The sequence below is a fragment of the Tachyglossus aculeatus genome, chromosome X1, assembly GCF_015852505.1.
Source record: "Tachyglossus aculeatus isolate mTacAcu1 chromosome X1, mTacAcu1.pri, whole genome shotgun sequence".
Classification (NCBI taxonomy): Eukaryota; Metazoa; Chordata; class Mammalia; order Monotremata; family Tachyglossidae; genus Tachyglossus; species Tachyglossus aculeatus.
The window spans coordinates 80660437-80673277 of NC_052101.1; the positions used below are offsets into that span (position 1 = coordinate 80660437).

Here is a 12841-nt window from a genome sequence, read left to right on the forward strand (position 1 = left end):
ACTCAATAAATTCGATTTAATGAATGAATGACTGTAAACCTGTTGTGGGCAGGGAATGTGTCTGTTTATTGTTATACTGTACTCTCCCAGGCACTTAGTACAGTGCTTCTCCAGCAGAAAGCACTCAATAAATACGACCGAGTGAACGCGGAGGTGCGATTGGTGCTAGGTAAGTGAGGTGGTGACTCTCGGGAACTCACCCCCGATGGTTCTGATTTTGACCACGAACTAGTTGGTAAGGTCATCTCTGATCCTGGTCTTCATTAAACGCTTTCTGGGTGTGACAACACGGGGATGGATCCAACATAATAGTAATAATAATGACATTTATTAAGCACTTACTATGTGCAAAGCACTGTTCTAAGTGCTGGGGAGGTTACAAGGTGATCAGGTTGTCCCACGGGGGGCTCACGGTCTTAATCCCCATTTTCCAGATGAGGTAACTGAGGCGCAGAGAAGTTAAGTGACTTGCCCAAAGTCACACAGCTGACAATTGGTGGAGCCGGGATTTGAACCCCTGGCCTCTGCCTCCAAAGCCCGGGCTCTTTCCACTGAGCCACGCCGCTTCTCTAATAAGCTCTGACGCCACCTCGGTCCCGCCAAGGGCTCATGATTTGAAAGAATGGGAAGGGTGGGTGGCTCTACCTTTCCGCTCCGGAGTTATCTCGTGGGTAAAATGGGGCTGATTCCCTCAAGGTCCTCGAGGGCTGGGCCGGGCCCAGAATCCGTTTCTCTCGACTCGCAATCAATCAATCAATCAATCGTATTTATTGAGCGTTTATTGTGTGCAGAGCACTGTACTAAGCGCTTGGGAAGTACAAGTTGGCAACATATAGAGACAGTCCCTACCCAACAGTGGGCTCACAGTCTAAAAGGGGGAGACAGAGAACAAAACCAAACATACTAACAAGATAAAATAAATAGAATAGATATGTACATGTAAGATAAATCAACAGAGTAATAAATATGTACAAACATATATACATATATACAGGTGCTGTGGGGAAGGGAAGGAGGTAAGATGGGGGGGATGGAGAGGGGGACGAGGGGGCCCTTTCGGCTCTACCATACAAGACCCAATAGACGCAACGAGGCGGAGTAGGCCGGAGCGTGAGGACCCCTAGTTGGGAAAAGTAGCGGTGGGGTCGCTCAATTGGTAACGTGGAGTTGTACTGGGTGGGAGGGGCTTCTCTCCCCCTCCCTCCCTCGTCCTCTCCCGTCTGCCCCTTTCCCGCTCTTTCTGGTAGCCCCGCCCCTCCCCGCCACCCAGTGCGCATGACTGGTGTCGTCGTTCTCTCTCCCACCCCACCCCCCGCCCCGCCAACAGTAGCCCTCCCGCCCCGCAGTAGTGCGGTGAGGACCATCTGGGGGACGGTGCGAGGCATAGTTAAGGGCCTAATGGGGGGCAACGGCAGGCGTGTAGCTAAAGGCCAAAGGGAGCAGATGCATTTCAGGCCGGGCGAGGAGGAGGAGGAGGAGGAGGAGGAGGAGGAGGAGGAGGCCGACTTGACTGACTGGCGACGTGCGAGGCGGGCCATTGACGCCCCCCGCCCCGCTTTGGCTCTATTCACACAAGCGCCGCCTCTTCCTTTCCCCCCGGCCGGGTCTCCTTCCCGTGTAGCGGGCGGTACGTCAGTGCACTCTGCCGCCCCGCAAGCACCACGCCTCCTCCGTCGCTCCTCCTCCCCTCCCCGGTACCTCCTGGACCGAAGGAGGCGGCTGCGGCCGAGTCGGCGGCGGCGGCGGCGGCAGCGGCAGATCCCTCCTCAGCCATGGATCTGTGAGGTAGCACATGGCGGCCGCAGCAGCCATGAGCCTACCCCCGACTCACACAACTCCCCCCTAGACGCCGCCGTCCGCCCGGCTCTGCCCGAAACAAGCAGCCCGCTCGCTTGCCCACCGCGTACGCTCCCCGTCGCCGCCACGAAAAGCTCCAGCTTCTTCCCTGGCCAGCCCAGCTTCCCCTCTATCGCCTCACTAGCCGCTCGCCCCCAGAAACTCCGAGGAGGGTGGGCGAGGGAGTGCCCGGTCCCCTTTCAGCCGCCGCCGCCGCCCGCCCTCCCGCCAATCCGGCCGGGGAAGCGAAGGGGAGCGGGGAGAGGGGAGCTCCAGCGAAGGCTCGCCACCCCGAATCCGGCCTTACGATTTCCCTGCAACATCGTCGCCATGGGAGTGCAGGGCTTCCAGGACTACATCGAGAAGCACTGCCCGAGCGCCGTGGTGCCCGTGGAGCTGCAGAAGCTGGCCCGGGGGAGCCTGGTGGGCGGCGGCCGCCAGCGGCCCCCCCAGACCCCGCTACGCCTCCTCATCGATGCCGACAACTGCTTGCACCGCCTCTACGGCGGCTTCTACACGGACTGGGTGAGCGGTGGCCAGTGGAACCACATGCTGGGCTACCTGGCGGCCCTCGCCAAGGCTTGCTTCAACGGCAATATCGAGCTCTTCGTATTCTTCAACGGGGCCCTGGAGAAGGCCCGGCTGCACGAGTGGGTGAAGCGCCAGGGCAACGAACGACAGACGGCCCAGCAGATCGTCAGCCACGTCCAGAACAAGGGCACCCCGCCACCCAAAGTCTGGTTCCTGCCCCCCGTCTGCATGGCCCACTGCATCCGACTAGCTCTCATCCGCTTCCACATTAAGGTGAGGCGCCCGCCCCCTGCCCCCCTTATTGGGGGCTGGGGAGGGGGGGAAGGAAGCCGGACTCCGGCAGCAGCACCCCCTTCGAGACCCCATTTCTTTCGCTCCCGGGGATCCGCTGCCTTCCCCCGCTCCCTTGGCATCAGAGCGCCCCCATCGCCCCCGTGGTATCAGGATACACTGTCCCTTCCCTTTTGCAACTCCCTTCTCCTTTGCAACGCGCCCCTCATTCCTTGGCAGCAGAGCGCCCTCTTCGCATCTCCCCTGGCATCGTTGCCCCGTCCAATTCTTCCACCCCATGGCATCGACGTTTTTTCTTTAAACCCCGCCTGCCGCCGCCTTCCACCGCATTACGCCCCTCCAGCCCCCAACTGCTCCTCTCGAGGGAAATTCCCCGAATTAGTTAGAGAGCCAGTGGCCTCAAATGTCCGGCCGAACGCAGTGACAGTGGCGCTTCTCCCCGATGTCCGTCCGGTTCGTGTCGTTACCTAGTTTAGAGAGCCGGAGGAGGGGGGAAAATCACGCCCCTGCCTTTCCTCCTCAGATCCGCAAAATGTCGTCAAAATTGGCGGTGCTATGGGCGGGGAGAGGAGAGGCTCAGCAAGTTCCCAGGCGAAACGGCTTTTCTATTCGAAACCCGGAGTTAGAACCCTCAAAGTTTCCCCTCCTACCAGGGCCGGGACGTACTTTGGCCTGCGGGACTTCTAAGAGTTGGACCTGAAATAAAGCTACCCAGCTTCCTGAAAGATAGCAAGATAGTGTGTTTCTCGGAGGCACAGAGATTGGTTTTCTCTCTCTTTATTTTTTTTTTAAAGAACCCTAAGCCCTCTCTGTCTTTCATCCTATACTTTTTTTTGCATTTGGATCGTAAAGTACAGCTTTCACCCCGAGCGTTTTCGTTTGTATCAGGGTCGTATTTAGTTATAGGTCAAGGCGTTTTTGTTCTGTTTGGGGGTGTCTTTTGGATCCGCGCATTTTTTGACTTGAACAGGAGCCCTTACTATAGTAAGTAAATCCCAGTTTAAAATTGACCACAGTGCAGCGTCATGTACAGATTTTTTTCTGCCCCCTCCCCCACCCCCTCCATCTTGAAGAGATGGGCCCGTCTTTCTATGACAATTAGTAAATACTATCATCATTTCTTCAGGAATTTAGGTTGCTACATTGCTATCATCAACAGGTTCTGTATTGAAGGAAGAGGGTAATTTGTAATCCCGTCGAATGAAGTCATTTCCCAAGGCCAAAATGTAGAAGCCAAACCAAGATAAACCAAGGCTGATCATTTGTTGAGATGAGAATAAATGTCGAATAACTTACTCTAGAGTATTTAGACTACAGTATTGCTTCTGGTTTGCATTTTCAGCTGATGTAGTTTAAATTGAGTTTTCAAGATTTAAAAAAAATTCGATTTAGTGTTAGGACATGTTTCTGGCAATTCCATAAACACGTTTTACATGTTCTGTGTCATTGTAGATACTGTGGTAATCTTTTTGGTTAAAATAACATCCAGGTAAAATGGTGGAATATTAGTTTTATTTCCTTAGGTGAAAGAGGTTGTGGTGTATAATGCCAGGAATCATTTTAAAATCATGTATGCAAAAAGTATTATATAGTACAGACATAGTTTTCCTGCACAGTTAATATTAAGTGACCTTCAGAGTTGTGCACTGATCAGTAATCAGAGCTTAACATTATCAGGCTTTCTACTGTCCCTTTGGCAGATTACACCACAGCTGTGACTGGGCCAAAAGATAACTTTAGAGAGCAGGTGTTCTTGTAAAGATTATATGTAAATTATGAGTTGGTTTTGTAAAAGAGAAAATTACATATATGTGCATATATACATCTATGTATCTGTGTACACACACACACAGACAGAGTCAACCTTGGTTTTTTTTGTTGTGGGGGGGGTAATAAAAGTAAAACCGTTCTTTATTTCTTTGTGAAACTTCTATTTAACTCGGTTTGGGGGAATCTTCACGTTTCAGAATAACTGCTTCTATAAAATGCATGATGATAGTTCAGCCTACAGTGATAGAGGAAGTCCCTCCCCATGGTCATCTGTAATTGGTGAAAAATGTTTTTTAAGTTTCTGTGTCGATGTATCAGAAGGACTGATTGGTTTACAGATATAGCAAATGTACAGTGTGCCTTTGTTGTCACTGAATTGGTGTGAGTGTAGTTGCATACCTCTTAAATTAGAAATGTGCAGAAGCTAGTTTTACTCTAGCCGGGGCTTCAACACACAAGGACAATTTAACATGATTCCTTTTTTATGGTCGCAGCATTTTCCTTCTTTACCTAGCTCAGTCATTCAGCTTTGTGTAAATACTGCAGGAGTGCCCAGATGCAAGACTTTGAACTTGCCAAATATGAGGCTCGATATGTCTAATGATTATGATTTTTAGAAATTCGCACTTAGATCTGTTTCCCTAGACTTCCAAATACCAGATACTTTAGGAATTTTATCATGGTGTGACTTCAATTACGAACAAAATTAAAGGCTAAACTTGCAGGTAAGTACAAAAAAAATGATTAGCCTGCTCCCCCATAAGGTTATGGTTTTGTTTCAGTTTTTGTCTTTTCTAGCTGTCTGATACAAATTGTTCCTGGCTTTAAGTAACCACCTGCAATTCTAGGCTAAATGTCCTCATTACTAGACATCCCCTCCACCACCCTTAAAATATTCATTATCATATTCTTATACAGATACGGGCCCACCCCACAATACAACAGGTTTCTATTTTTTTAAAAACGTGGTTGTTTGGTAAAGGGTTGGCTTGTCCGTAGATTTACATGGAGTTATGGGCAGAGAACATGTCTGCTAATTCTTTTGTATGATGCTCTCCCAAGCACTTAGTATGCTGCTCTGCGCATAGTAAGCGGTCAGTAGATTGGTTTAGGTTCTGTTCCAGAACCAGACCCGACGTGACAGCTAAGCCATACAGGAAGTGAAAATTACACTTTCAATCCTTCCCTGAGAAGCGGTGGAAAGAACATAGGCCTGGGAGTCTGAGAGGAAAGGAGTCAGAGGACCTGGGTTCTAATCCTGGCTGTGCAACTTGTCCACTTTGGGACCTTAGGGAAGTCACTTCTCTGGGCCTCAGTTTCCTCATCTATAAAAATGGGGATTGATCCTACTCCCTCCTGCCTAGACCGTGTGGTCGTAACCTAGGGTATGCCTAAACCATGCAAATTTGAGTAGCTCTTGCAGGGTATAGTTTTCTACCCACTTTTAGAGGAAATATTATTTGGTCTAATTGAAAAATTCACTTTTCATTGCCAGGAAAACTGTATTTGGTAAATCAGTGGTATTTATTGAATGCTTACTGCAAAGCACTGTACTAAATGCTTGGGAAAGTAATAATGGTAATTAAAATTATGGTAGTGAGTGCTTATGTGCCAGGCACTGTTCTAAGCACTGGGGTAGATACAAGATAATCGGGTTGGACACAGTCCCTGTCCCGCATGGGGCTCATAGTCTTAATCCCCATTTTGCACACGTAGGGAATTGAGGCACAGAGAAGTTAAGTGACTTGCCCAAGGTCACAGCAGACAAGGGGCAGCGCCAGGATTAGAACCCAGGTCCTTCGGACTCCTAGGCCCATGCTCGGTCTACTAGGCTAATAAGCAAACCCATGTTCTTTGCTTACAAGGATCTTACAGTCTAAAAGGAAGCTACAGGCAATGATTTGTTGATGAGAAATCAAACTAAAACCATTATCTAGTTTTGTATGACTTGCTTTGTAATAACTTTTTACTTATTTCGAGTCATCTAACTAGTAACCTGATATTTGAATCTTGTTTTCCTTAAAGTCTTAATAAAATTTAATTATCCATTTGCTCATGTATTAAATATTTAAGTTTTACGTTTGCAGGGACAAGACATTTCCTTTGGAACTAAAGTCAATTAATGGCTAGAATGTAAGTTTCTTGTTGGCAGGTAATGTGTCTGGTGGGAAGTAGCATGGCATGGTGGGTAGAGCACGGGCCTGGGAGTCAGAAGGTCATGAGTTCTAATGCCTGCTCTGCCACTTTGCTGTGTGGCCTCGGGCAAGTCAGTTCACTTCCCTGTGCCTGTTACCTCATCTGTAAAATGGGGTTTAAGATTGTGAGCCCTATGCAGGACTGGAACTGTGTCCCACTGATTTGCTTGTATCCACCCCAGTGCTTCCACTAGGAAGTGTCTGGGTCATAGTAAGTGCTTAACATACCATAATTATTATTATGCTTCTATTATTGTACTTTCCAAGTGCTTACTACAGTATATTACATTCATTAGATGTTCAAAATATACCATTATTACTTTTGAGCATCTACTGTGTGCAGAACACTAGTAAGCATTTGGGATTAGTACAGTGCTCTGCACACAGTAAGCGCGCAATAAATATGAATGAATGAATGATTGAGAGTCAAAAAACACAATCCCTCCCCTCAAGAGGTTTACAATCCAAGAAGGAGAAGTAATTTGAGGCTTGTTTTTGTGGTTTAAATGGCTGTTAAATGATTTTTTAGGGAAAATTCCTTTTGTTAGATGGTACACTTCCATGAAAAATTGATTAGGATATTTTTTTTGAAAGTAAGGTTAAAGCAGTCTATAAATTTTGTAAATATCTTGTATACCTTAAGAAAATTGGAATTATTATTGAATAATTTATTGACAGATGTCTGCTTAGAGAAGTTTAAATGTTCCTGAACATTTTGTAGTTAATGTATTCTGTTTGAATGACTTTTCTCACCCTTTGTGAGAAAATTGGCTATATATCCATAGCTTCATGTAATCATTACAGTTAACTTTACTAGAGAAGCAGCATGGCTCAGTGGAAAGAGCACAGGCTTTGGAGTCAGAGGTCATGGGTTCAAATCTTGCCTCTGCCACTTGTCAGCTGTATGACTTTGGGCAAGTCACTTCACTTCTCTGGGCCTCAGTTCCCTCATTTGTAAAATGGGGGTGAAGACTGTGAGCCCCCTGTGGGACAACCTGATCACCTTGTAACCTCCCCAGCGCTTAGAACAGTGCTTTGCACATAGTAAGTGCTTAATAAATGCCATTATTATTATTATTTACTAATTTTATTATAGAGCCTCCCTATGCTATACTATTTTCTCTCGCATAGCTTTTATTTAGTGCTCCAACATACATAATACTCTTCTCCTATATCAGGGTTTTCCCTGGAGGACAAGAACAAGGGGAATCTTGAATGCATAGATGTGGCTTGAGGTAGATGATATTGGGTATTTTGAGCATTCTCACAAGGAAGTGAAATTGTACTTTGGATATTTCTCTTCCATATGTGCTTACCAAACAAGTTTTAGGAGACATGGAACAGGTTTTCCATTATTGCTAGTCTTCTGAAAGTCCTATCAGAAACAAGTCTCTGCTTACATTCCTGGGAACTGTCCACACCCACAAAATGTATTGTATTAACCTGAGGAAAGTCCAACTGGTCGCCACCCTGGGAAATGATTAAGCATGTTTAGAAGGCCACAAAAAGTAAGATTATTATGATCTGAAATCATGCTTCCAGTTTGTGGATGTGCAATAACAGTATCAACTTTGGTGGGGGAACAGTCCCTGAGTGTTAAGATCCCCAAAAATGTATAGTGACCTTTTGATCTAATTCATGTATTTAATTATTTTCAAATAAACCATCTTATTAATAGTTCATATTGTTGACTGAATTGGAACGTGCACCTTATATATTTTGTCCTTATCAGGCGTTGAATCCTTCAATGCATTTATCTTCTCCCCTTTTAACTAAATTTCTCCCATTAGATTATATACTCCTTGAAGGCAGGGGCCATGTCTTTTTCTTCTATTGTAGTCTCCCAAGTGCTTAGTACAGTGTTTTGCACACAGGTCCTCAGTGAATCAGATGGATTATTCTTATTCCGGGTAACTATAATAGCAAGTAGAATCCATTTGATTTGCTATTTCTCTGTTTGGTGCTGCTTTAGGAAGGTCAAGACTGTCTTGAAAATTATGCCTTTTTAATTTTTAACTCAAGACTAATTTAAAAACGCCCTAATCAAATTTAGGGGATGCTTTCACCCTGTTTAGATGTTGGTGAGCTTGGAGGAAAAAAAAAGGAAGAAGCAGGTCACAGCCTCAGCAAAGAATCATCCTTTGTTTAAAAAAAAATCCATCTCAAGTCAGGTCATTGTATTACAGGTGTAGACAACTTTTGGAATGTGACAGAGGGTGGCATTCCAAACCATTTTGCCTGGCGTGTGAGCCTTTGGCTGCAGTTCAGCCTCTGTTGCCTACACCATAGTTGACTTTGTGCCCTGTGTCACCTACCTGGACACCCCTGTCACTTCCCCTTTCCCTGTTCCTATCTCTGGCAGTAGGGCCACCAAAGGGTACCAGGACACTATCATGAATGGTAAAGCTGCTTTGGCACAGGTGGTGGCTAAATCACTTTATCCGCATGTCCTACTCCTCTGTATCTTTCATGTATAAAAATTGAAAGTTTGCTCTGGTTAAGTACTTCAATGAATACCATAACCCAGTTTTGTCTGGTGCTGGGATAGATAGAAGGTAAACAAATCAGTTAAGTCCCACAAAGGGCTCCCAATCTAGGGGGAGGGCAGGGAGTAGATAGAGGGAAATAAATTATACCATATTACAGACAGTGGGAGCAGTTAAAAAATGCAAAAACAAAATTAAGGATAATGACAGGATGACGAATAGTACTTTTTTTTTGTTAAATGGTATTTTAAGTGCTTACTGTGTGCTAGGCACTTTACTGACTGCTGGGGTAGATAATCAGGTTGGACACAGTCCATGTTCCACGGGGGCTCACAGTCTTAATCCCCATTTTACAGATGAGGTAACTGAGGCACAGAGAAGCTGTGACTTGCCCAGGGTCATACAGCAGACAAACGGTGGGGCCAGAATTAGAACCCTGGCCCTTCTGACTCCCAGGCCTGTGCTACAATCCACCAGGCCACGCTGCTATTGACAGGACTGTCCTGATGTTCCATTCCACTCAATCCCTTGTCTTCGTGCCAAATCACTGCAATCTCCCCCAGATTCTAACAGTTTTAAAAGCATAGTGGCCTGGTCCTGGCTTCATTACATCAAGAACATTTTTTTAGTAGTCCAGAATTTAAGTAAATTTGAATTTCTGTGACTTATTTGGTTATTAAACTTAATGCAAGGTCATCTTTATTTTTAAAGAATATTTTTTGCCCCTTGCCTCTAGGTTGAGTAATTTTGCATTTTCAAAGAAAAATAATTTTATATTAAAGCTGTGACTTAAGCTGATGTGTAGATGAGTACTTGCCAGAACTGTTAGGGAAACAACCTCAAGATATGAAATTTATATTGGAGTAGAGTTAAAATGTTTGTAACGAGTGGTCTTGGTTAGGAGTTTTAACCTCTAAATGAAGTTGTAAGTTATGTGATTTCTAAGGAATCTTTGTCATTGAATCTTTTACTACACTGATATCTCTAGAGTGCATTACTAAATTTTTTTTAAGCTTTGTTAATTGTAAGCTCCTTGAGGGCAGGGATCATGTCTATTAACTCTCTCATACTCCATGAAAAGTCCTTGGTAAATACTATTGATGATGATGTCTGCATTGGAACCCAATTTAAAAGTGCCGGTGAGAATACCGTGATTTTTACAGTAGGCTTGAATTGTATTGCTATGCCTCTATTGGCTGGCTTCTATAATTTTCATAACATGGGTGAAAACCCATGTTAGTGTCACCTGGTCCTTACCATTGTGGCGATAAGTCTATTCAGATGTAGTTTTCAGATTTCTTCTTTTCTTGATTTGTTTGATGCTTTAGAGAGAAATGTATGTTTTGTCTTAATTTTGATCTTAATTTTGTGAAAGGTTTGGGGTAGAGGCATCGATCAATGTCTTAAACTCATTATCCCTTTATGGTTACTACTGCATCTGCCTCCTTGTTGACCTTCCTCCCTCCAGTCTCTCCCCACTTCAGTCTGCTGCCTGGAAAATTTTCTGAAAGTTCAGTCTACATTTCCCCACTCTTCAAGAACCTCCAGTGATTGCTCATACACCTCTATATCAAACAGAAACTCCTTTACCATCAGCTTTAAAGCACTCAATCAACTCGCCCTCTCCTATCTTACCTCAGTGATTTACTACAGCCCGGCTTGCACATCTTGGCTCCTCTAGTGCCCACTTACTCATTGTGCCCCAATCTCATCTATCTTGCTGCTGACCCCTCTTCCACATCTTCCCTCTGGCCTAGAACTCCCTCCCCCTCCTTAAATGCCAGACCAACACTCTTCCCACTTCAAAGCATTATTATTATTATTGGCATTTTTATTAATGGTATTTGTTAAGGTCACATCTTCTCCCAGAAGCCCTCCCTGATTTAGCCCTCTTTTCTTCAACTCCCTCTCCCTTTTGTGTCATCTACATGCTTGAATCCATACCCTTTGGGCATTTGGTATTCACCTCACCCTCCGCCCCACAGCACCTAGGTACATATTTGTAAATTATTTATATTAATGTCTGTCTCCCCCTCTAGACTTTAAGCTCGTTGTGGTCAGGTAATGTGTCTACCAACTCTGTTGTATTGTTCTCTCCCAAGCGCTTAGTACAGTGCTGTGCACACAGTAAGTGCACAATAAATATTGTTGATTGAGGAAAATGACAGTGCTCTTCCATCCTAACTTACGCTCTTCTCTGCTTGCCGCAGGTACTCGACTATCTCATCTCACCCTATTGGTCACATGAGAGAGCTGATAGCTATTGCACTATACACAAGTGCACAGAGCTTCAGTTTTTTCATCATGTGGAGATAACATGGGTATCCCTAGAATGCCCTAATACTGGGCCAGAGGAATAGACAGGCCAGAAGTTTGTTCAAGAGTTTTAGGTCACTGGATGTTTGAAACTTTGATTTCACTCCAATATTCTGTTGTATTCAGGCCTTTCCAAGATGGTTCTGCTTTTAAAGTTTTCCAGTGTGATGTATTGAAAACTTTAAATCCTGATTAAAAAGCCATCATTTCCCACTGACCACCTAAGAGTTTTTCCTGTATTTAGTAACTAGTTTCCAAGTAATTTTGAGGGGTTTACGGTACCCGACATTCAAGATTGTATGGGTTCTCTGGCACTGCTTTGGAAGAGCGAATTAAAAGTTGAGTTTAGTCTGGGTTTCCCTGAATGTTTAATTTGTTCAAAATGCTACTCCCAGCATGAATTCAGATTTTTTAATGACTTGGTGCTAATTATAGAATCCTGAGGCCATTCTAGTCCATCCAGTACCTTGGGACTGAATTATATTGACATGTTTTTAGAGAGGTTTTGCAAGATTGGAACATGCTGGATTATTGAAGAAAAGGTGTGGTTCCACTTGTGTCCTTTATGTAGTTTGTGTTTGCTTTTTGCTGGCTCAGAGGCAGAACCTAGTGTGGTTCTTTTTGCTCTGAGCCACCTAGTCCTTCATCCTTCTTGTTCTTGAGAACAGGAGTACTGCAACAGCCTTCTTGGCTTACCTCCCTGCTTCTAGCCTCTCACCTTTCCAGTCCATACTTCACTGCTGCCTGGATCATTTTTCTAAGAAATCATTCCATGCACACTCCTTCCTCAGAAGTACTTCCATCTCTGCATCAAGCAGAAACTCCTCACCATACACTTTAAGGCACTCAATGAGCCCTGTTCTTCCTACCTATATTTGCTCTTCTCTCCCTGCAACCCAACCCACACACTGTGCTCCTCTAACACCAACCAATTTGCCATGTCTTGAGTTCATCTCTTGACGTCAACCCCTTGCTCATGCCCTCCCTCCTGCCTGGAACTCCCTTCCCCTTCATAATTTACAGACCACCACTCTCCCCATCTTCAGAGCCCTGCTAAAGTCATGTCTCCTCCAAGAAACCTTCCCTGACTCATCCCCTTACCATGTTTTCCCTCCCCTCTGTGTCACCTATTCACTGCCAGTATTCCTTAAGCACTTGGATATTCATTCCCCCCTGCCACCCTCCCAGCATTTACGCTTATGTACGCATCCTCATACTCCGTTGCTCTCCTTTCCTGCCATTTATTTTAGTATCTGTCTGCCCCACTAGATGGTAAGCTTGAGGGCCGGGATTGTGGGTACCTACTGTACTTTCCCAAGTGCTTAGGACAGTGCTCTGCACAAAGTAAACACCCATTAAATACCATTGATAAAGAATACGCAAATGAAATCTCAGAACAAGATTCGTGTTTGCAAT

The 12841-nt window shown here is 45.1% G+C and overlaps 1 protein-coding gene across 5 annotated transcripts in view; it reads left to right on the top strand.

Annotated features, from left to right (window-relative positions):
• The first annotated feature begins 2068 nt into the window (after nt 1–2068).
• FAM120A (family with sequence similarity 120A) overlaps nt 2069–12841 on the top strand; it is a 94586-nt gene continuing 83813 nt past the window's right edge. For 4 of the 5 annotated variants that reach the window (XM_038771849.1, XM_038771853.1, XM_038771852.1 and 1 more), the window contains exon 1: nt 2069–2640. In XM_038771849.1, the coding sequence (XP_038627777.1) occupies nt 2167–2640 (474 nt within the window). In that variant the 5' untranslated portion in view covers nt 2069–2166. Of the gene's footprint in view, nt 2641–3585; nt 3643–12841 lie in introns of those variants that run through there. The other variant, XM_038771854.1, reaches the window with a different exon arrangement.